This window comes from Colletotrichum fructicola (genome assembly GCF_000319635.2).
Source record: "Colletotrichum fructicola Nara gc5 chromosome Unknown KSG_Nara_v1_contig07, whole genome shotgun sequence".
Classification (NCBI taxonomy): domain Eukaryota; kingdom Fungi; phylum Ascomycota; class Sordariomycetes; order Glomerellales; family Glomerellaceae; genus Colletotrichum; species Colletotrichum fructicola.
In genome coordinates, this window is record NW_027094057.1 from 2,690,367 (window position 1) to 2,714,391 (window position 24,025).

General features: G+C 54.6%; 4 protein-coding genes across 4 annotated transcripts; 2 read left to right on the forward strand and 2 right to left on the reverse strand.

Annotated features, from left to right (window-relative positions):
* Positions 1 to 1,487: 1,487 nt before the first annotated feature.
* On the forward strand, positions 1,488 to 2,529 carry CGGC5_v012465 (MIP18 family protein; the record flags this gene model as incomplete). The annotated part of the gene is made up of 2 exons (XM_032034039.1): positions 1,488 to 1,725; positions 2,150 to 2,529. 2 exons carry the CDS (start codon positions 1,488 to 1,490, stop codon positions 2,527 to 2,529), a joined length of 618 nt encoding a protein of 205 aa, XP_031886581.1.
* Positions 2,530 to 10,178: 7,649 nt separating this feature from the next.
* cwf10 (Pre-mRNA-splicing factor cwf10) lies at positions 10,179 to 13,664 on the reverse strand (the record flags this gene model as incomplete). The annotated part of the gene is made up of 5 exons (XM_032034038.1): positions 10,179 to 10,741; positions 11,112 to 11,199; positions 11,263 to 13,406; positions 13,458 to 13,588; positions 13,645 to 13,664. The coding sequence occupies 5 exons, from the start codon at positions 13,662 to 13,664 to the stop codon at positions 10,179 to 10,181; spliced, it is 2,946 nt and encodes a 981-aa protein (XP_031886579.1).
* A 549-nt stretch (positions 13,665 to 14,213) lies between these two features.
* Positions 14,214 to 15,643, forward strand: PACTA (Acetyl-CoA acetyltransferase IA; the record flags this gene model as incomplete). The annotated part of the gene is made up of 4 exons (XM_032034037.1): positions 14,214 to 14,278; positions 14,363 to 14,412; positions 14,482 to 14,557; positions 14,632 to 15,643. 4 exons carry the CDS (start codon positions 14,214 to 14,216, stop codon positions 15,641 to 15,643), a joined length of 1,203 nt encoding a protein of 400 aa, XP_031886580.1.
* Positions 15,644 to 16,791: 1,148 nt separating this feature from the next.
* Positions 16,792 to 23,456, reverse strand: pst1 (Paired amphipathic helix protein pst1; the record flags this gene model as incomplete). The annotated part of the gene is made up of 10 exons (XM_066152700.1): positions 16,792 to 17,337; positions 17,387 to 19,087; positions 19,138 to 19,983; positions 20,073 to 20,655; positions 20,706 to 20,806; positions 21,211 to 21,891; positions 22,066 to 22,077; positions 22,687 to 22,713; positions 22,780 to 22,839; positions 22,893 to 23,456. 10 exons carry the CDS (start codon positions 23,454 to 23,456, stop codon positions 16,792 to 16,794), a joined length of 5,121 nt encoding a protein of 1,706 aa, XP_066007927.1.
* Positions 23,457 to 24,025: the final 569 nt, after the last annotated feature.

The window sequence follows — 24,025 nt, forward strand, 5'->3', positions numbered from 1 at the left end:
GTGGGACGTAGTGTGCCTACCGTGGGGTCGGACCATGTCCAGCAGCGCGTTTTACGAATGGAACGGCCCAACGTGGCTTCTGAGCATTAAAGTTCATTAGAGCTGTCGGCAAAGAAGATAAGAAGGAACAGAAGGATCCAAGGGAAAGGGGATGAAGTCATGATGGGGACCTCGGGAACAGGTTCTCTGGTTGATCTGGAGAGAGGTAATTAAACTTTGGAAAAACCGCAAGGGGCGGTTCTTTGATGCTTGCACAGGCTGCTCCTTTTTCTCCAGTCAAGGGTCCCGTCAGCCTTACGCTACTGCTACCACGACCACGAATGGGCAAGGCGCCGTGAGATGATCTTAGCTTTCCAAGAAGTCTCCCCGTCGCGCGGAGGTGTGGTAACATGGGGGCGAAATAGCGGTTTGCATGGGTGTGGGAAGGGACGGGGAAAAGAGGAAACCCTCAAGCTGTCGTGGACACGTTTGGTTTGGTCTTTTTTTCGTATCCATATCCGCAGTTGCGAGACGAGACGAGAGTGGATTTGGATTCGATTCATGGATGTTCAGGAACGCAGTGGCAGCCCAGGGTCATAAGCGCCGATAACCCGCAGAAAACGACCCCCAAGTGGCATTTTGGAGGAGTCGGAGGACACGGGATGGATGGAAATGGGCATCGTTCGATGCTCCTTTTTGCGCGATATCCAAGAGGTTATTTTAGATTTATTGGAAGATCATCGAGAATCCTTTAAATGGTGGATCTCCGCTGACGACACGGGGGCCCGACACAGAGCAGGTAAGGTAAGGTACTCTGAAAAGCGGGGATGAGCTGTCCGATTCCGGCAAGTGAGGGGCAATATTCCAGCGCTCTGCCATCACTGTAAGATTAGTGATTCATGCGCCAACTGCTTTTTGGCTGACGACCCCTCAGACCCCTCGACGTCGCTTATCTAATCCTCGTCGTTGGGCGGGGGCACCTGGGGCAATACCTCCAAAAATATTGATTCATTCATGCCAGCTCAATTTCTTTGCCATCCACAAGCCCATCCACAGCCTCATCGCCAACGACCAGAAGACCATCAGGAAAAACAAGCACACCCACACATATACCAGCCGTGACGAGGGTGATTTCCGAAAAAAGAACACATTGCGAGACCAGCTGCAGCAGAGCAATACGCCATCACCACCCATCTCAATCTCAATTCACTCCCGCGGCCTCGTCCCGCCTTAACCGAGCGACTGGGGGGGCCTTTGAGAGGGCATCTCGAATCGACAAAGTACCAGCAGCAGCAGCAGCAGCAATCTTTCTTGTCGGCCTCCTCTTTGGGACTTTTGTGCTAGCCGGAGAGCGGCACCGAGATCAAGCGGAGAAGCATCTTCAGGGCCACTGATTGCACTTGCTGGGGTGTCCAAAGACGTAACCCTGGAAGTCTTGAGAGATATCATCATCAAAGACGAATCACCAGGAAGAGAAAGAGGGAAAAGTTGCGCATATCTTGACCACCATGGACAAAGATCTCGACAATGCGAACCCGACCATCCTGAGCGCGGCTCAGATGCCGACGCGTCAGACCAAGAGGATAGCGCCAAGGAAGGGCCCAGATGCCAAATATAACGATGTCATTCTGGCCAAACCTGCCTACCTGTCACGCCCCTTCTGCGATGACGACTCCTTATGGCCCGACAGGGACGTTGTCGATGACGACTTTGCGGAGGAGCCTATCGATGAGCAGGAAATCTACGGTGAGAGGCCTCTTTCCCCTTTTTTTCCTCTACCTATTCATTGTTCTGTCACCTGCGTCTCATACAATCGTTTCCTTGCGTAAAGCAGAAAACTGGAAAGGTGCACAATGCCGAGTCTTCCAGACAAGTCCACTCGGAGTCATGGTCCACACGAGGGTAGACGAGGCAAGCGCCACTCGCTGCGGCCATGCCATATCACGAGACCGTTGGCCCCTCTTTACCATGCGATGCATAGTCGCATTGATCTCAGTTGCTGCGTGATGCGTCGACGAGGGTGCTCACCGTTGTGGGTTTCGCTTCCGCCTCCTCGCAAGGCGAGGAATGCCCATTCTTCTCTCTCCAGTTCGACCTAACGCCGAACCGCCGCGAATCCCCTGCCACACTTACCAGACCCTGTAGGGATCACGCAACTGACGTTTCATAGACTTGATATCTACCATCTCTGATCCAGAGCACCCCCTCTCTCTGGGCCAGCTGGCGGTCGTCAACCTTCCTGACATCCACATCCACCCACCTCCCTGTTCAGGACCGTCAGACCCCAATGCGCTGGTGCAGGTCAAGGTCGACTTGACGCCCACCGTATCACACTGCTCTCTCGCCACCGTCCTTGGCTTGGGGGTTCGTGTGCGTCTGGAGCAAGCGCTCCCCCCCAATTACCGCGTCGACGTCAGGGTCAAGGAGAACGCCCACGCCCAGGATGACCAGGTCAACAAACAGCTGAGCGACAAGGAGCGCGTCGCTGCCGCCCTGGAGAACGACACCCTCAGGGGGGTTCTGGACAAGATGCTCGAAACCTGCGTATGATCGGTGCGAATCCGTCACGGCTATCGGCGTATAATGTCGCAGAACTGCAGATTGCATATCGCCATCTGGGTCTAGGTTGAACTTGGGATGGTAAAATGGCAAATTTATCCACAATCGACATTTGCTTGACAGCCGGAAATAAACAAGGAATCGTGTCTTTAAATAGGTGTGATCGACGCTCTGTACCTTTTTTTTTTCTTGACCAAGGCATCGCCACCTTGGCAGGGGGATTATTAAGTATATCGATTCTTCTGCCATGGCAAAACCAGAAGACACTCACCCACCCAGCCCAGTATTGGCAACTCACATTACCAAGGCGGGATCGACAGGTACCGTCATCCACCGACGGGTGCACGAAAAGGGTCCTTTTGCTTACGGGACTCGCATCCGCGGCGGCGGCGGCGCAGCCTTCTCCCCACCTGACGAAAGCTCGCAGGGTCTGGGCGGGATCGGCCAACGGTTCATGACTCTCGCAAGCCCGGCGGCCGTTTTCCGGGTAGGGCTGGGACGACGGGAAGAGGGGGAGGTTTCTTGCTGCTCTTCACGAAAATGTGCTCGGACTGTTTGCGTGGTGGTCCACACTACGTTTCCGTTACGGAAAAAATAGAGGAACTATGTCATGAGCAATATGATGGCTTTCCGAGCGGGATGATGTGTTCACACAATTGTCGGAATGGGTAGTAGCAATAAGACGTCGTACCTATCGAGTAGCTAGCACATGTTTACACCGCCCATGTTCCCGTGCCCTTCCGACATGGTTGGAAACATTGTGCTTACCACCATCTATATCAAGTGCCATATTATTGCATTCAATAGCCGAGCCAGAGGTATCATCCCTCTGGCTCGCTAACTGCCCACCGCGACAGCCGACGTGATTACCGGTTCAGGGTCTTTTTAACGAAGAGATAATGAAGTTTATCCAGCAAACATTCTGCACTAGCTGGCTGCTACTGCTGCTGCCGCCAGGGGACGACGAGGAGAAATCGTTTCTCGGTATGCGGATCTGCAATAAGATGGATGGGCTTCGTCCAAGGCAATGGACCGTCCTGTCCAACTTCGCCTGCACCAAAAACTTGCATGGCGTTACATTTGTGGCGCTGGCCATGTCCTCTCGCTCCTGCCGCGCCCCTGCCCCCAACCCAACCCAACCACACGAGGGGGTAAGGTAGGTAGGTAGGCAAGTGTTTTGCTGCTGGGTGCAAGTCAGATCGAAGAACGGCATGGGGAGAAACCAACCACCAGCAGCGTTACATCCAGCAAACCACATCCTTTTGCTGCAGCGCAAGCAAGCCCACGGGCCGTAGGGAGCGCTGCAATTATTGGATTTCTTCCTTCACGCCCCCCCTTCTGGCGGCGCAAAACTCTAATACATAGTGCAGCAGTTGTAAGCTGCCCAAGGGTACGCAGGTTGGTTTTGCAGATCTACCGTGTAGGAGTGAGTAAATCCACGCACGGCACGACGAGCTAAGTTTCCCGTGCCTCGAACAGACAGAAGGGGACCACACGTACGGACGTATTATGTTTGTTGGATCAGCTTCGTGGTTTACCCGGCCATGAGGCAATTGGTGGACGGAGGTCCTTCTTAGCTCGGGGTAGGTAGGCCAGGTCAGGTACCTAGGGTTCGAATGAAGAATCCCCGTCCGATCTGCAACTCCCGAGCCTTCCGTGGCCCAAGCTCTTTTCCCTATTCTCATCGTCTTCGTCCACGGCTTCAGTCTTGTTGGATTTGCAATCTTTGTACGCTTTTGGGGGGCTCGTCATGGCTAGCGACACTCGTCGTCGTCACGCTGTCACAGGTTCGATCAAGAAGGGGAGAACGCATTCTGGCCAAACATCGAGTCCGTGGCTGCGCCTCCCCCACAGCGACAGGTCTGGATGCGCGGTTGCAGGGCCATGCCCAGCAGGAGGTAAGCCGCGGGCCACACACACCATCTAACGTCGATCGATCGTGTCCAATGAAGGCCACTCGGCGATATTGAACTTGCGTCACACGGCATGCCCGTCGAGATTCGACGAGTACCAGAGGCGGCGGGCGGGATGCATCTTCAACACAGGGAGCCGCCTCCTCTCCCGTCTCCCGCCATGCGCTGCAGCATCGCGACGATTACCTGACAAGCGTCCGACGTTGGAAGGTCGCATGGGGCTCTCTCCTTCTTTATCGGCGAGACGGCGACGAAGGCGAGTGACGGGGAATGTGCGCTCAGCCACACAGCCTGAATCGGAAAGAGACAAAAATTACGCCCAATGAGGACGTCTGTCAAGCTCAAGAAGGAAGTTCCCAACGAAAAATGCGTGTTCAACGGGGTGTGGGTTGGCATGTGCCGAAGGGGGGCCAGACAACCTCTCTCGAGGCGTCAAAACGGCAGGTCCCTGGGCCGGCAGGTAGGTAGGCATGATACGGTACTTTCTTGTCGTTGTTGGTGGTGGTGTGGGATATGGGGGCGGCCGGCCATCTGGGGTCGCGGCCAGGGCGGCGGCGTTGCAAAGAGGAAGGGCCTGGAGCTTGGGATACGGAGGGTTGTGATGCATGGCGAGGTAGGTTTAAGGAGGTTGACTTGCAGCGAGGAGTCCTTGCCAAAGTCGCATATCACATCATGTCTCTCGTTCTGCAGTGGCTGGTGGGGGTGTGTTCAAGGTGTTGCTGTTGTTGTTGTTGTTGTTGTTGGAAAGCTTTCGTTGTGTGTTGTCGTGATTGCTTCCGAGTTTCCTCTAAAGGAAGGCTGAAAGTCTTGGAACCCGGTCCGCGCGATTTGCCCACATGGCTCTTCGTCATCTACTACCCTACTCTTGATGCTGAAGATAGCGCAAGGCAAGATACGCTTCTTTCGCAGAACCGGTCCAGTTGTCTTGTGTGTCTCTCTCTCACACACAATTCGTACCTAAGGATGCAAGTTGTCAAAAGTGCAGCTCACCCAAGCGGACGGCCGGAGCCCGCCGATCATCCATCCTTAACCCTGTCTCGTTCTTGTCTCTCTGCGTCGTCTAGCAGGACTTGGCGGCGAACCCTGGTTTCTGGTCGTTCATCGACACAATCTACGGATACAACGAAAGCTAGCAAAACAGAGTTTCGGTGAACTGTCCGGGCGATATCCCGCTTTACAAACGGTACCGCGGTAAACCATGATAATTCCGCGGTAGTACCGCTGTCAAAATGTCACTGCCGCCGCGCCAGGGCCACGACTCTCTACCGTCGCATTTCAATATACGTCGGGTGGCGGAAGAGATACACCCGTTTCCTCTTTCTAATCTTTTGTTTCTTTTTAATGTATCTTTGCCTGTCTGCTGCCAATGCGGCAGGCCGCAGGGCACGCGACACTACGCGCATGTTCACACGCAGTTTCCGTTTCCAGGGGAAGTCCCATGCGGATCTGCCATCTGCAATTATGCGCTTACGATAAAACGGCGTCAACTTCAACTTGGCAAAGCAGTGACAACGACGAATACTGTGGCGTCGCATAACGCTCTTCATTGCTTTGCTTCATATGGAAAGGTAAAAGAGTACTGCGCAGCAGCAACATGCAGCAAGGTAGACTTTGTCGCGACATGGAAGTGCCAAACAAATACATGTCGTTATACCCTCTATGATGGTCTCAGCGTGGCGATATTCATGATTCGCAAAGAGCTGGGCGGGGGGAATACGTGGGCTGCTGGCGTCTGTCTCGTCGCCTCTGACACTTTACCCGCGCGGCGTTTACTACAGGATCCCTTGGAGACGTGCGCGCCAAAGAATAAAAATGTCACCTATTCAAAGGGAAAAAAACCTTCACGGTGGCTGCGCTAGATGAGCTCGCGTGGCTTAGAGTGGGCTCTCTCGAAGTCTACGATCTGGGCTTTTCGACATCTGCCGACCCGATGTTTTGCCAGTATGGATACCAGAATCGACCGTCTGAGCTCGAGAAGGCGACGTCAGTGGGGGTTTTGAGGGGCAAAAGGGGGCGTGGTGAAGGGACCAGAAGGGTTTCCGGGTGTACTATGTAGTTTGGCTTGTCTTTTTTAAAATTTTGGTTCGGTATCCGTATTCTCGCGTGGGTTTTTTTCTCGTGCATGTATCTCGACATGGTGGTGTTGGTAGGGTCAAGGAAGTGAAGATTTGCAGGCGACAGGAAGGTTTAAGACAAGGTAGCGTTGTACACTGGGCTGGAGGGTTGATCCCCGTCAGATACAGCCGCTCCAACAGACGGCTCTCGTTTAGAAGACGGCGCCGTTGATCAGAGATCTTTGTAGCGCCAATTGTCAATGTCAATCTTTGTCCAATTCAAGATTGCCGTTGATGGCACCCGAGACGAACTGTAACAAGTTCTAGCCTAAAGAGTCAACTGTTTCGGCGTTAGAGGAAGAGAGGGAAAGAGAGGGGTGGAATCTGGAGTAAAGTCGGTGTGCTGGGGTGTAACTCGCCAGAGAGGGGCAAAGAGTGGATGAGGGGGGCAAGACCAGGCAAGGTGAAAGTGAGGTGTCACGGTGTGTGGTTTTTCTTCGCCTTGTGCGACCTGGCTGACGGTGAGGGGAGGGGAGGGAGTTGCAGCAGAGATAAACCGGGGATAGGGTCACCAGAAAGAAGAGGGGGGAAGAAAGAAACTCCGCAATGGACGGCCCGATTGCGACGGCGACGGCGGTGGGGGGGAGGCTACTCCAGGTCCTGGTCCCCCCTTCCGGGTTCCGGGGGCTGCCGCAGGCGCAGCCGGTTCTTGGACTTGAGGAATGTCAGTGGAGGGAATTCGTTCGACGGCTAGACGAAAGGGACGAACACCCCCCGGTTGGTGATCGGCGCTCCGTACGGCCGGCCATGACGATGAGATTTGGAGTAGGGCGGGGGGTTCCCTCTGTACTTTGTTGAGGAAATGGGTGTGGTGGTCAGGGTCTCCAATTGATGGCCAAGAGATGAGTTCCGTACCTGGGCCGTATCACCTTCTGGCGTGCCATGTGTGTTCCGATAGCCCCGGTACCAATACAATTCGAGCTTTGTTGACATGCGTCGTCGATTCTAAGATCTACGCCGTACAGCATTTTTAGTCCTTCGAGCTGTGCCCAAGCGTGTGAATGAAGGCGGCAGCAGCGTTGGGTGGTATCATTTTCCGGGGTATGGAGCCAGGGACGTCTGAATCCGCTTTGTAAATCCGCGGCCTTTTCCTTTGTCCACTCCAAACAAGCTACTGGGTCTTGATCGACTGTATCGTGAAGCTCTGCTACGTGTGTGACCACTGCCAAGGGCAAAACGTCCAAAGGGGGCTCGTTTGGAGACAGGTGTCACGGAGCTTTTTTCTCTAATGTTTAATTCTGGGGTTGTTTGGGGGCTATATATGGAGCTGTTTCACGATAGTTCGATCAGCCAAGAAGGAGGCTGGTAACGGAAGCGCCTGTTCCCGCGATGGGGCTCATGTCGTCTTACCCACGAAACATCAGGCCAGGACAGAAAACATGAAGGATTCAGCCTGGAGCTGTCTTCTGACGTTCGGAAATGGCGGCTGCACGTGTGGAATTTGCTGGGGAGGTTCTCGACATTGACCTGGGCTGCTTGCTCCGTCTTAGGGAGATTCGGTCAGGTGGATTCTTGTTACGGAAGAACATCAAGGACCTTGAGCTCTTCCGTACATGGACTAGCAAACCATCAACGTTCTCAGACACGGCGATGGCTTTCCCTGACTTACACCTAGGGGACCACGCCAATGCATGCAAAAGTTGAGTTCGGCCAGCGTCACTACGTGCAAACTCTAAGGAGAAGGGCTTGATTTGCTTTCATGGCACATTAGTCTGCTTGGTGCCGGTCCTGACGGCGTCCAAGTTGATGCAGTTGACTTTAGTGTCTGCTGCCTAGCACCGGGCTGCTTGACGCCCAACAGCTATGAATTTGCTTGGGTAAGCTCTGTGACTGTTTCCTCAGAAAAATATGCTTGGCATCGCCGCAATATACGAGACTCATGAATCTGTTGTGCGCCATCATCAAAGACATCAAGTTAAGGCAGGACAGTAGCTTGCGACGCAGTAACAACATATTTTCAATGTACGCCGAATCACAGTGAGTTCAGAGAGCATTTTCTACATGATTAGGAAGTAATTAGACTTAGAAGAGCACACGGCATAAAATAATATATGTTTTGTGATATGATGAAAACCGCATTTCTTTTACCGCCTCTGTGCCGCTGCGCCCGAACAATACGTTTGGTAAACTTTCATCGCTCGTTATCATTCGGAATAATGAGATGAAATGAAAAAAGATGTGTTGTTTCTCGGACGTTGATTGTTGGAAGAGGACCTGACATCGATGGAGTTAGGCGAATAGAACGAACATGCCGAAAACGCGATGACAGCCAGCAGAGTGATTGTCTTCGTTTGCAACTGACTAACCTAGAAAGAGTTGCTTCTTCTCTTTGGGAATTGAAACAACAAAGCTATTAGCAGCTTGACTGGCAGTAATAGCACTGTTTAAGCTAGCTGTTAATGTTAGTTGAAGCCGGGCGATCGTAACTCTCGATCTCCACCACATGCCATCAAAACATCGCACGCTGAATCTCACGATGCACCCATTGAAACCCACAACACCACACTAATATCAATCAAATGTTTCTCATAAGATGCACGAAGCATTTGAAAATTTCATAGAATTGTAGTTTTCCTCTGGCAACCACGAGCCACGCCATTTGCCAGCTGCCCCATCAGAGCGGGACCTGCCACCTGCAAGCCGCACGCTGGGTGAGCTACATGAGTCCCTTGCCGGGGTGCGACTTCCAAGCAAGGACCCGGTCTTCTCCGGTTCCTTCCCAATTCGCCCAGATCGTCTAGTTGGTTAGGATGATACGTTGTGGTCTCCATCACTCAGCGATACCGTGTTGACGGCGGTTCGAATCCGCCTCTGGGCAATTACTTTTTGTTTTTCTCGTGTCAATCGAGAGGTCACGCACGGTTGGGAATTCCACCGTTAGAGAAATGTTTGCTTCAACTTCTTCCTTCGGCTTCGGTTTTTGCCGATTCATGAGGGAGGTTCGCCAAAACTGACTAATGAGTCGAGTCAGTTAGAGAAACACGAGATATTAGACGCCAAGAGGGTCTGGAGGAGTCCTCGTTCACCCCGTACATGCGCGTCCACGAGCGCGTCCACGAGCACGTCCACCAACTCAATCTGGGATGAGCAATGCGCCACACACCTTTCACGGCATATCCGGGGTCGGGTCGCCGAAGCGGAGTAGATTGGGATCCGGCGCCCGCAAGTTCCCCGACAACAGCCAGATCCTGGGTTCCGTGAGGAGGCTACAGTTTTCAGCACGACATTTCCCGATTTGCCTCTCAACTCCAAACGGCCCGTGACCGCAACCAGAGCCATGCAATCCGAGAGGAGTCTCGTTGAGGTATCTATCTGATGGCCTCATGTAGACGTGAAAGATGGAGACCGTCCCCGTTTTTTTCTTGGTATACAACGGCCCGAGCACCTAGTGTCTCATGGGCGGCTCATCTATTAACAAACATTCTCACCAGATGCCTCATGCATGGGAGGCATCATTCCATCCTTCCGTCCCCAAACGGCGACTTGCAGGATCGCAAGACCACATGTCCGTATGCACGCGCCAACTCCATCATTCTCGAATGGCTCGGCATCACAGCTGACGACGAGCTCCGCCTGCGGCCACCATACATCTTTCCTTCAACCCCTAGCCCCCTCATTCGCCAAGAATCTCGCTCTCGATGAGGCTCTTGTAGAACTCTGGTTCGAGGAAGGTGGCCACGCTAACGTCTTCGCTCAGACCCTTTCTCCTCCTGGTCTTCAACACAAAGTCCCTAGCCGTAGCCTGCGCGCTAGCCGGCTGTAGTGGCCGGATGATGACCTCCTTGTCAAGAGGATCACCGGGCACAATACTCCAGCTGTCGAATGTCAGACTCACCATGGCCATGCCCTTCGTCTTGATGCGCAGATCTGTCTCGAAACCGAACGAGTCGATGACAGGAATGAGGCCGTTGACACGGTAAAGCGGCGTGCCGGCCACGGGGCCGTCCTGGAGAACGTGGCCACGGCGTCTGGCCAGCGTCGTGTAAACCTCCGTGGCCGAGTCCTGAGGTCCAGTCACAGAGACGGAGTACAGAGGCTCCATTAGTCTAGGTGAGGCCATCAGGAAGGAGGAGTAGCATGCTCGGCGGGAGGTGGGGATGATCTGACCGCCTCCCCTGAAGATGGCTTCCGAAGCCAACGACACATCGGTGATTCTGAACTTTGTATTTCGAATGGCTGTCACGATATCGAGTTAGTGTACCGGTGAGCAAGCAGAGGCTGGGAAGTGGTCTGATGTGGGGACAGAATTTCTGCTAAGGGCCGTGCCCCCATCCTGGTCAACCAAAGAGAGGCATGGTTGTGGGAAAAGGGTCTCGTGCGTAGAAGCAGGTTTTCTTCTGACAGGTCGGGGTAGGTGAGGGGCCTTTGCTGCTAATGCAAGCCATGCCTAAGAACCCAACCCCAACCCCAGTTCCATGTGTTGGACCCTCCCGGGAGCTATTTCCGCCTGGTCGGGGACCAATAACGGCGCCTAGCGAGGGCATTGAAGGACGACACGAAGACAGGAGGCGAGGAAGAACAGGGGCAAGGAAATGGGGGAACTCACGCTCTTCACACAGGGGGCCTTCTCTGGTTGCCCAGCTGAATCCTTGGCGGATGGTCTCCTTGACCGTAGTCAGGAGCTTCTTGTCGACCTGCAGCTCGTTAGCCTGTTGGTTCCTTCAAAGGGGTCAGTCAAGGAAGCCACCGGGCCTTACCTCGGAGGGCAACGTGTCGTCTTGAAGGATGTTGGGTCCCATCTCATCAGGACCGAATGCCCAGATGCTTCTCGCCGCCAGTTTGTCCCAGCCGTAAGTTTCTTCGAAGTAGTTGGCCGTCTTGCGGATTGGATCCCGAATCTTGACCTTGCCGGACTCAATGTCCTCTGAGATGCCCTTGTCAAGCTGCTCGGCGACCATCGTGATCTTGTTCTTCTTGTTCGGCGTGATCGCATAGCACTTTGTCGCCGACTGCTCTACGACCGTCTCGCAGAACCGGGTGACGGGGTCGGACACCTTGATCTCCATATCGGCATACAGACGTCTTAAGTCGTGCAAAACACAATCCATGTACAGCTCGCCCGTACCCAAGACAATGTGCTCTCCTGACTCTTCGACCTTGGTAGTGATCAATGGATAACTCTTTTGAATTTTGCGTAGGCCGTCCAGCATCTTTGGCAGTTCTGAGGGGTTGATGGGCTCAACAGCTACCTTCAGGACCGACTCTGTGAAATGAGTGACGGGTTTGAAAATGTACACATCTTCGTCGTCCTCTAGCTTTGGGGGGAAGATCGTCGCCGTCTTGACGATCGAGTTGTCGACACCACTCAGCAGCACAAAATTGCCTGCTGGCACACCATCCGTGGGAATGTTGTACCTTGATTCGCCGATGAAAACATCTGATATCGTTGCCATTGCCATATCTTCGTCGTCGTCTGTGGAGTAGCTTTCTCCTAGGACTCTGACTTGTGTGTCGGGGCGAGCCGTACCACTCAAGACACGACCGAAAGAGTAGAAGCTCTTGGCATCTGCCGTGCTGAACAACTTGGAGACGTGAATCACAAGAGGCCCGTCCTGGTTGCAGGCCTTCATGGACCCGGCAACCTTAGTGTCCAGTGGTCCAGTGTAGTACTTCTCCAGGTATCTCTCAGCAGCCTCTTGCGGTGATGGGACGTGTCGCACAATCATGTCGACGAAGCCTGTTGAAGGACCGAAAAATTGTTCGCACACCAGCTTCAACAAGACCTTGGCATCGGCCTTATATTGAGATGGCTTAAGAGTGATGCCCAGTGTGCCCAATACTCTCTTCAACTCTTCAGGGGTGTCGCTGATGGTATGGGTGAAGATCTTGTAAATCGGTTCCAGAACGAACTTGACGAACGAACGGCTTGAGTGAGTCTCTGTCGGTTTCCTCGTGAAGTTGCGCTTCTCAGGATTGAAGTAGATGTCTCCCCATAACCTCTTCGCGAAATCCTCGGTGTTGATACCGCCGTAAGTGTCGGTGTACATCTTCGAGAATGACTGCAGAGTGAAGCACCAGCCCATGTCGGTACACGCGAAAAGAACATTTCCTTTCTCAGGACTGATCCGTTTCGTCTCGCCTTTGCCCGGGATCGTGTTCTCGATGACTGTGTTGACCTCCTCGATGACATGCTTGAGCTTGAAGTACGCGTCCTTAGGGGGCAGCTTCAGCTCAAGAACGAGGCGATCCATCTTGTTGATGATGAGCGTGAGCGGAATATCTTCCAAAACCGCGTGCTTGATGATCTGCTCTGTGTTGACCTGAACCCCTTCCACCACATCAACGACCAAGCAGACACCATCCGCCAATCGCAAGCTGGCCGCCACCTCGTCGACGAAGTTAACGTGGCCCGGCGTATCAAGAATATTGACCAGATGCGACTTGCCCTTTGTGCTTTGGAGCACCAGGCTCATGGGCGCCGCTTTGATCGAAACTCCTCTCTCCCTCTCGACTACGTGGACGTCGGTGTACCGAAGCTGCTCGTCTCGGTTCTTGCCAACGCGGCGCTCCAGCCTGTCGGTAATGTCATGGGTTTCGAGAACCAGCATGTCCATGAACGCTGTCTTGCCGTGATGGAGATGTCCTGCCAGCGCCACATTTCGTATTTGATCGGGGAAGCTCATCAGGTCGGTCATGAAGCTGCGGTCGAAGAAAACGGGTGGCAGATCGGTCTCCTCGATGTTGAACTTCTTCTGCTCGACAGGAGCAATGATGGGCTGCGTAAGAAGCTGCTCGTCCTCCTCCCGAACTAGAACTTCGACCTCGTCTCCGTATACTTGTTGCGCCGTGGGATAGTACTGTTTGTCTTCGTGCAGGATGATCGCATTCGACGGGCCGTCGTCTGTCATCATGTCAGCATCAACTTCACTGGAGAACAGTGCAGAGTAAATACCATCGATCTCCATCAGCTCCTGGCCCGTAGGCGCAGGTGCCTCGCTCGCATCGTCTCCATAGTAGTCCGCATCCACGCCCCTTTCAGACGCCTCTTCAGAACCGACATCCTCGCCGATGAAGTTACCGAACCTGTGAAGGAAAAGTCAGTCTGATGCCAAAGTCGAAGCGAAGGGGAAAAGACATACTCATCGTATAGGTCGTCCATTGTGGCGTCTAAATGCTCGGGTGGAGTTGGTCGTTGCGGTTTGTCTAATGACGATAAATCTCGACCCAGTCGCGGTCGCAGTCGCAGAGTCGCGCCTAGAATGACCCTGGCCTCACAAACTTTCTTGCAAGGCTGCAGTGTGGCTAGTGCACATGTGTGGCTGCGAGGCTGGAACACTGCTGCGATATGCTTACTCCCTGGCTTCGCTTCTCGCGCTAGGGAAGCAGGTACACTAGGACCGGCAGGGGGTCAGTGCTTCCTGATAGCTACTGCGCCACAGGGACCCGGACGGGACACCGCAACGTCCCAGCTGTGCTAGGGTCCGGTCGGAGCAACCCCACCAAACATCAAAAAGGCGGCGGTGGGAGGGGTGGATGATTAGAAGCACGTCTTCCTAATAAGTGACCTGCCGCCCAACAAAATTGTTTGCTTCAATTTGTTTGCTTGCTCTCTCCAGGTCACACATAAACAAGACGGTCCCCCGGCTCTGTTCTCGACACAATCTTCTATTCTACAACCACCTCGAGTCTCACTTGCACGACATTCACAATGGCCAACCTTCCCCCCGTTTACATTGTTTCTGCCGCCAGAACCCCCGTCGGTTCGTTCCTTGGGTAAGTCTGGACCCTACTTCGTCGGAGAAGAAGAAAGAAATGTTCACCGCCTGGATCGAGAAGCTAACGTTTTGCCTTGGACAGCTCTCTGTCTAGCCTGAGCGCCACGCAACTGGGCTCCCACGCCATCAAGGGTATGTAAATGTCTTATCAACGGTCCGGAGCAAGCGCGGGGCAGTCCACCGCTAACCCCTCGTCAACAGCCGCCGTCGAGCGTGTTCCCCAGATCAAGCCCGAGGATGTCGAGGAGGTCATCTACGGCAATGTCCTGTCCGCCAAGTATGTCTGATATCACGGATAAGCTGCAAAGCTGCAAAAACAAACAAGATTGCTGACCACCCATCGCTATCTAGCCTCGGACAGGCCCCCGCCCGCCAGTGTGCTCTCGGAGCCGGCCTCTCTCAGGGAGTCGCCGCCACGACCGTCAACAAGGTCTGCGCCTCCGGCATGAAGGCCATCATTCTCGGCGCCCAGACCATCCTCACCGGCACCGCTGACATCGTCGTCGCCGGTGGCACTGAGTCCATGACCAACACCCCCCACTACCTCCCCGTCCTCCGTAACGGTGCCAAGTACGGCAACCAGACCCTCGTCGACGGTGTCCTCCAGGACGGTCTGACCGACGCCTACGGCAAGAAGGAGCACATGGGCATGGCTGCTGAGCTTTGCGCAAAGGACCACGACATCACCCGCGAGCAGCAGGACGAGTACGCCATCAACACCTACAAGAAGGCCCAGGCCGCTACCGAGGCGGGCATCTTCTCCAAGGAGATTGCCCCCGTCGAGGTCTCTGGTGGCCGCGGCAAGCCCGCCATCACCGTTGACCGTGATGACGAGGTCAAGAACCTCAACGAGGCCAAGCTTAAGGCCATGCGCCCCGCCTTCATTCCCAACGGCGGTACCGTCACGGCCCCCAACGCTGCCCCCCTCAACGACGGCGCCGCCGCCGTCGTCCTCATGTCCGAGGCCAAGGTTAAGGAGCTCGGCGTCACTCCTATCGCCAAGATTCGCGGCTGGGCCGACGCCGCCCGCGAGCCGGAGCGCTTCACCATCGCCCCCGCGCTGGCCATTCCCAAGGCCATCAAGCACGCCGGCCTCACCGAGAAGGACGTTAACTTTTACGAGATCAACGAGGCCTTCTCCGTCGTCGCCCTCGCCAACATCAAGCTTCTGAACCTCGACCCTGAGACCGTCAACGTCTTCGGTGGCTCCGTCGCCATTGGTCACCCTCTGGGCTGCTCCGGTGCCCGCATCGTCACCACCCTCACCACCGTTCTCCGCGAGAAGAAGGCCAAGATTGGTGTTGCCGGTATCTGCAACGGCGGTGGCGGCGCCTCTGCCATTGTCATCGAGAACCTGCAATAAGCTGCGCAAAGCACATGCTAAACTGCAAACGTTCTCGGAGCTCCGAGCTGGTGCGGGTCTGTAATTCACTAGAGAGGACCTTGAATTCACTCGGAGAACGTGGGGACTGGCTGCATGGCGGGGCTTTCCTGAGCTGAAGAAAAAAAAAAAAAAAACAGGCCACGACCCCTCCATCAAGCACAGGTGCCGCAACTTGCCCGCGCCGCGCCGCCGGCCATGACTCCCCCGACCCGTTTCTGCAGATTATTTGACGCACCAAAAAAGAAGGAAGATGGTCACATTTGGTTCCCGTATTATCCTCGCGCCAAAAAAAGTTTCAGTATACCAGCGTTTTAGATATAACGCATCGGGCCACCCCGGTGCAGCTTTGTTTTACCTAATATCACGAATCAGACGACTGCATCTTTTCCCAAAAGCTTCCCATCTGCCGTGATCTGCGCCTTTTTTCTGCGGCTAGTTCCTGTCGTGATACTCCACCTGCGTCGCATCCTGACATGCGTGGCTGTGCTGCTCGAATTATCAGATTTTTTCGATAATCAAGCTCGTGGGGGGGTGGAGGGGGGAGGCAACGGATCCAAACCGAGCGATGAGACCTGATTTGGTGTCGCGACATCGGCCGAGGTGGACCACACGTCCAAGGATCACTCATCTCATGGGGATCACTAATCTCTTGCCGCGGGAGGATTCGTAGTGTTCGTCGTATGCATAACTCTTTTGTGCAACTATGGTAACTATTGTACATCGAGGGAGTAGAAAAGGAAAGGAAAAAGAAAAAGAACTGAAAGACAACTAAGTATCTCTCCAGCTGAGAAGACCGCCTCCTTTTTTTCTTGCTCTCCCTCTCTCCCTACCCATCACCTCAAGGCGCGGTACAAACAGAAAAACGAAGAAATGAAGTAAAACGCCAATGACCCAATCCCACGCCATGCCAAACCCCCCCGGCCAAAAAGAATTAGGCGGGATGAGGGTTATTTAAAGATAAATCCATGTGAGCCCTGGGTAACATGGCAGCCAGCCATTCAGCACCGCTATGCCGCCTGGTATCTTCGTAATTGTGAAATGCATTCTTCACCTAGTCCCCTTACTTTCCCACAAGACACATCTGTCCTCCCGGAATCCGCACGTGGCCGAGCGTTTGCAGAGTTGTTTCAATCCGCAGTGTCCATGGCGTCGCCAGCCTCAGAAGACGGGAGAACGCCCTCCTTAAGCCACTTTGACCAGCCCTCATTGGACTTCTGCACGTCCGCCTGGCTCATGCCCTTCATCCACGGGCTGTTGAAGACAAACTTCTCACGAAGTTTGGTGTCGCGCTTGTTGCTTGCGTTCTTGAGTCTCTCGAGATGGCGCTCCCGAGCTTCCTTCTCCTTGGGAATGTTGTCATAGACAAAGTACTCAGACGTACCTGCCTTCCAGACCATCTTGCTCGTGTTGAGGCAGATGCTGATAGAAAGGTCCTCATCATACGAAATCGGCTTGGGGATCTGGCTTTCATCGAACTTCTCGTCGCTGGCTGGCAAGTTCCTGGCCAGGACAGCCTTCTGAAGCTTGTGGCGAGGCACACCTTCGGTCGGCTCGACTTGGATGAAGGACGAAATGTAATATTGCCAGCGGTCTTTTGCCTTCATCTCGTCCATGTAGAATGTCGTGTCTTCACGTTGAAGCCAGCGAACAGTCGCCTCAGTCTTTTGCGGGAACTAAATTTTGGTTAGATGGCGATGAAACCCGTCGTTGATTCAGACTTACCCAGCAAATGACAAACATCTCTCCATCCTTGACGCATTTCTCCGCATACTTCCTGGCGGCGATTTCGGCCTGGTAGTTGGTCTCGTCCTTCTCGCGGCTGTGAAGATATTGCTGGATCAAATCCGGCGTCTTCTCCTTGGCGTCAGTGCTACTGCAGGTCAAGGCTAGACGGCAGAGAGTCTTCAAGAGGTCCTGAATGGTGTAAAGCTTCCACCCGCTCTTGAGGTAGTAGTGGCGCAGTACATCCTGGTACTTGACCTCGTCAATGTCGCCGGCAATGTACTCCTCCACTAGGTCGAGAGTCTTTGGCCAAAACGTTGAAGCATCATCCTGAGGACTAAAGTAGTTCAGGGTGTTATCTGCCAACCCAATGTCCTTGGCAGGACGCGGCCGGCTTTGGCGATTGATCTCCTCGATGACGCTTTCTTTGCTCTCCTTCACGTCTCTCAGCCTGGTGTAAACAGTCTGAAAGACGTTGAAGAAGACGAAGATGGTTTGGTTGCAGAAGAAGTTGTACCATGGCCTGGAAAAGAAGCCATCTGCCTTCAACTCGCCGTCCGCAGTCAACAGAGTATCGTCGCCTGTGGTGACGATTGGCTGAGGAACGATGGGCATCCAGCGCTCATTGGACACTTCCGGTCCAGCACCTTCTTCGGGTGCATCGGGCATCTCTTCTTCGTTGGCAGAACCAACTTCAGGAGTAGTTTCCTTGCTACCAGATGCCGCACTTCCCTCCTTCTGCCCGCGAGGCTTGGAGCCATTACGTCCAGGATCCAGAACGCCACGAAGCAAGTCACCCCTTCTACCGGTACGGCGGCTGCGGCCGTTGGTCAACTCCGCCGGGACAGACTCTTCGTTATCATCCTCTTCCGAGACATCCTGCAGTCTGGGTAGGCGTCCCTCGATTTCCTCTTCAGGAATATCGAAGAAGGCGGGGATAAAGGTCTCAAAGAATTCCGTGATGCGTTCCTTTTCGGGCACGCTGTGCTGGCCGCTGCTGACGGTGTAGAGCATCATCAGACGGAGAAGCTCGATGACAACCTTCTTGTCTGAGAAATCCCAGACGAGCTGGTGGCGTGGGGCCTTGCCCTTCAGGCTGCGCTGACGTTTCTGCTCTTCAGCCTTCGTCTTGATGACGTCGACGAGATGCTTGGCAGACAGATTTCTCTTGTCATTTTGCTTCACCAAAATACCCATGTGGTCAAGACTCTTGAGATGCATGTTCTCAACTTGCGCGTGCCACACCTTCTCCCACTCACGCTGCGAGAAGCGCCACTCCTCATCCTTTTGTTTCATGCGAGTCAAAACTATCGGAACCACATTGAGCGGGTTCGAGAACAAATCGTTGACGACCTCAGGACCCTTATCACCGTAGATCTTTTTGCAGACGCGCTTGAACACAGACGTACTGTGGCCGGCCAACGCCTGCGGCATCTGGAAATGCTCACGCTCAACTGGCGACATGACGCTGATTTGCTGAGCAACAGGCTCCAAGAGCTGGATGCATTTCAAATTCGCCTCAATGTTGAAGTCGTAATCGTGACGTTCTTCCTCGATACGGTGAAGGCCTTCTTCAAATCCGTTCTTGCGGTGGGCAACGAATCCTGAGTCCTCGGAGGCCCACGTAGGGTGAGAAGCCCAATCGTCGTTCAAGACGGAGTTGCAGAGTTCGTCGCGACCGCTGCAGGGTTTGAGTCGTTCCTATTCAAGAGTCAGTACAGGCGCAGGTTCTTTTTAGATTTGACACATACCCGCTTCGGCAGGAGACGGTAGCTAGGACCGTAGCCGCGGCAGTTGCTCAAGGAAACCTTGCCGCTCGGCGGGGCAGGGCGGTTGTCGACGACCTCATCATGCGGCTCATACTTCAGGAAAGCCTTCCAGAATCCCATAAGTTCAGGGTTGGCAGCAAAGAAGACACTGCCCTTGTGGAAGACCGTGTTGCGATCGATGATGGATTGGCTGAACAAGTTGCAGACTTTGAGGAACTCGTTGAAAGCCGTTTTGTTGCCAAGATACTTCTTCACCTTCTCAAAGAAGGCGATCTCGTCTGAGTTCGACGTGGTAGCCGTAGGCGGTCCGAGAGGCTCAGGTAGGATCGGCGTCAACGTCGGCTCGACCGCTGGCGCATCAGCAGTCAGAGCCTTATTGTGTGCAAGCCTCGCTCGCTTGTTGTTCGCGCTGGTTGGGGGAGCTGCGCCGGGTGCGGCTCGCATCACTGGGGGCGGCACTTCGGAGACGGCAGGCGCGGGAACAGGCGTCTGCTTGTCGGGTCTTGGGCGCTTCTTGTTATTCTCCTTGGAAGCACTCGGGGGTGCGAAGCTGCCCAACGGGGGCATCTTTTGTGCACCCATGGGCTGCGGAGTTTGGTTCGGACCAGGACCAGGCGGTTGTTCCTCTCCTGGACGGCCAGGTGTACCCTTCGCTTGGCCGGCGGACTCGGGCAAAAACTGCTTGAAATCTTCCAGCAGGTCCGGTGCGGTGTGGAACAAAGTAGTGACTTGAGCGTACACGTCCTGAATAGGCTTCTGTTCGCGTTGGTAGGTTTGAAGGATCTCGAGGAATTGTTTGTAAATTTCTGGCTTGTCCTGGAAGCGATTCTGCAGCGTGGTTAGCGCGCGAGGTCTCAGAATTCGACGCGGCGGTGGTGGGTGGATTTTGCAGGTAAACTTGCCTTTATTTTGTTTACGTAGCTAATCGCGTGGTTGAACTCGACAGGACCGCGGCGTTCAAGGTTTGCCTGCTGTTGTTGCTGCTGGCTTGCGTTGCCGTTGACATTTGCGGGTCCGGTGACCGGAGTAGGGGTATGCGCGTTGCGAGGCGGCTGTTGAGAGTTGGCAGGGTGCGCACCTTGAGCTTGAGGGCCACGCTGCTGAGCACCCTGAGCCTCAAAGGCAGCAGCCAGATTCTGAGCCTGCTGGCCAAAACCACCAGGGCCGTTCTGGACAGGCGTGCTGAAGTTGGCCTCGGGACTCTCGATACTGTGCTGAGGCTGCTGCTGTTGTTGCTGCCAATTGGGGCCGCGCTGGGGAAAGAGCGATTGCGAAGCGCCTCCAGGATGCGCGTGTCCGCCATCGACCTGCGCGCCCCGGCCAGCGATCGATTGAACCGTCGTACCCATCGGTGTCGTTACTCTGATGGTATTCGGATCGTTACCAGCGCCGCATTCGATTCGGTAACCGGGCGGCAGGAATGTGTTGAAGCCCTGGATTAGATTGGGATGGCCGGCGAAAAGCTCCGAGACACGATTGATGACACCGGGAGTATCGATGCTACTATCGTCAGCGATGCCACGGTAAAGGAAGATCTTCATTACACGTACGCCTGACTCTTGAAGTCTTTCATGATATCAAGGAATCGATTGTAGACATCCGGCTGGTCGTGGAACTGCACCTTGACCTGATCCAGATACGTCAAGGCATCCTGTCAGACATCGTCAGCGCATGATCTTAGTCGCAACCCCTACAGGCCGAAATCCAAGCGTTACTTGAACCATGCCGTGCTCTCCCATCGCCATCGCGGAGGATGCATTCGATTGTTGGATTACGAAGGGAGATGAGATGAATGAAGCGACAGTAGTGATTACAATCGGATGAAGTGTACACGCGAAAGACAAAGGCGGAATACGAGCCGAGGCGAGGCGCGAGACCCTGGGCGACAACGGGAATATGCACGCGGGGCGGCCATGCATCCTGCCTGACCTGCGCCGTATCGGCGCACCAGCCCACACTGGTTTCCACTTTGGATGGTCAAGCCACAGGTAGCAGGCGCGCCAACAAATGGTGTCTTCTGGTTGAGCGAAATTCATAAAGCAAATTTAGACTTACGTTCAAAATTGGCTGCTGGCCATGGGCAATGCCGCCCTGGCCTTGCTGCTGCATCTGACCTTGGCCTCCAGCAGCGCCAGCGCCGGCGCTGCCACTGTTACCGCCGCCGCCGCCGCCAAAGGGACCTTGTTGCATCGGTGGTTGGCCTTCGCGTTGTTGGAGCGGTCCGCCAAAGACAGGGGGGCCTCCGTTCGCGGCCCCCAGGGAGTTGCTCGGGGGCCCGGTCGTATGTGGGATGGGGGCGAACATCTGATGCTGGGCAGTCGGGTTGTTCGGGCCACCGTGTTGCGGCGGCCTGTTGTTGTCGGGCTGAAGGGGGCCGCCGAAGTTTGCGCCGGGACCGGCTGGGGCGCCGAGGGGCATAGGAGGACCGGAGGAGCCTGAGCCGTGGTTTGCCAGCAGACCGCCAGGGCTGTGGATTGCGCCCATGGCGCGTGATGCGACGGGCTGGTGTATTGGGATCGAGCCGGCATTGCTGTGATGGGGAGGTCCGGCAGGATAACCCTCGCGAAGTCGTCTTTCGGCTTGTTCCTGTTCGTGTCGCTCTTGTTCACGTCGCTCCTTGTCGCGTCGTTCCATCCTTTCGGCCTCCATGGCCATCAGGCGACGGTTCTCCTCCATGGGATCAAGAACGCCCTCTCCGGCGGGTTTCCCGCTCATCATCCTGAGATCGATCGTCTTCTGAGAATGCAAAAGTTAGCGACGCGAATGCGGGAGGATAGCGAGACAGGAGGAGCTGTGGAAGTTGGCGCAAGCGTCCCAAGAGGGGGGGCTGGATCGTCAACCGCGCAAGCTTTGCTGCGTCGCCCGGGAGCTTAGGGGAGGAGGATTGCGCACTGGTCGAGCGAGACTTACAGACTGATGATACTGTAGCTAATTCTCTGTCTACATGAGGATCAGGGTGATGGGTCTCGGGAGGCGGGAATGAAGATCAGGAATAACGTCACGCTTGGAAAATTCGTGATGAGCTTGCACCTTGCTCAAACCCCTTCCTGGTTGATTGGAATGAGAGAGCCTGCCCGGGTGCGGCTTTTGCCGTGTCACGTGGAGATAAGAATCTTATCAACAAGCTCTGTGACCCGCTAACCGGATTTGGAGCAGTAGCGATTTCATCTGATGTTCCCGTTTTTTGCCGCGGATACGCGATGCTTCCGATTTGCTCGGTCGTGACGCAAAATGCCATGACGACAGCCTCACTCTAGGTATGCCGTGTAACGATAAACGTGTGCTCTGGTTCCCTGAAGATGTGTGCTCCACCAGCTTGCCTGTGGCTTGATCCCTTGGAGATGCGTCGCTCACATTTCATCGTGTTTGCACCGGCGACGTCCGCCTCATTGTCTCCCGCACCTCGGCGCGCAAAGAAGCACATGACATAAATGTTCCATTGATTTGTAGACTGCGGGTATCCAATCATTCTCTCATCAGTCGTCCTACTCATACCTGGACCTGCCGGCTCACGTCGCGCATTCCTCAGACATAGTTGCGGACTTCCTTGATGATCCACTGCGCACCAATCAGTCTGTGATCCAGAGCGCCTAGGTTGGCTTGCTGGCAAATTGGAAAACTTACCACTTCACCATTAGCGACGGTGCTTGCGACGTTGATAACCTCGATGTTGCCAGGCTGGATCTGAGGGTACACTCAGTGATTGCGCAAAACAAGCAATGAACCAGGGTACTCACAAATTTGGTGCCGTCCTTACTCTCCCACCAGATATCTCTATCATCACCTATCGCCTTGGCCTTGTGGTTTTCGGGCCATGGGCTGACGGTGACCATGTGCGCCTCAACAAATCTGCGAATGTTTCTCTGCGCTCTCTCTTGCCCATCACCACCCTCATAGGCGCTTTCGCCAAAGTGCTGGTACTCCTTGGGGTCTTCCCAGGGCTTCCGCGGCAAGTTCTCGACGGCGGAGTTGAGCGGCGCAAGCACCGTTGTGTTCTGAGTCTGGTCGTCTAACCTGCGAGAAGCGGATTCGATGTCGCGAGTGAAGCTGGCGAAGACGTTGATGCTCCTGTCGCGGCCCATCACATCGGAGAGCCTGACGCCGTCCTGTGCCGGAGGCAGCTGGGAGTCGGAGGGGTCTGAGGGCGGCATGGCTGGGCCGATAGGGTTCACGGGGGCGAGCGGCTTCTGACGGAGAATGCGGGGAGCGTACGGACCGCAGCGTTCAACGGGCAAGTTCATCAACTGCGCCGTGGCTACGGAACAGGATAGGAGAACAAGAAGGGTGGTTGGCCGTTTCATGATGCTTTCAGGGCCGGATATCTAACGGTCAGATCAGAAAAAGGAACGTCCCAAGCGGTTCTCACGGAGGCAACAGCACTGGCAGCAAAACTGGTTTGAGCCTCTGGTGGTGCACGTCACTGCAGCGCAGTCTGGAAAGGTGTTTGGCGGCTCCTTACGCAGGATGATGTAGCGGCTGGATTCTCCACGGGACCAGATTTTTGGAAATCTGCAGGTTCTGATTGGCTATATGTCTCATGACATCACCTAATGTGCTGTGTACAGTGCCTTCCGCCTGCTGTTGCGCCTGCGACGTAGTGATGTACTGCATAGTAAACTGCGCGACACATCTAAAAATGCGGAAATAGCATTTCAGTACAAATCGCATGAATTCCGAGCCTGCACTGGTGTTTCTGCGCCCGACGAGAACCTCATTTTCTTCCTCAGCGGGAAGTGAGTGAAGTCGCCGAGATTCACCGAGCACGACGACATTGTCTCAAGACGTGAAGGGCTTCGGAGCCTTTTGTCTCGCAGGAGCAGCGATTGCGGAGACGGCTCGCTCGATTTTGTTCTCCACATGCACGGGCACT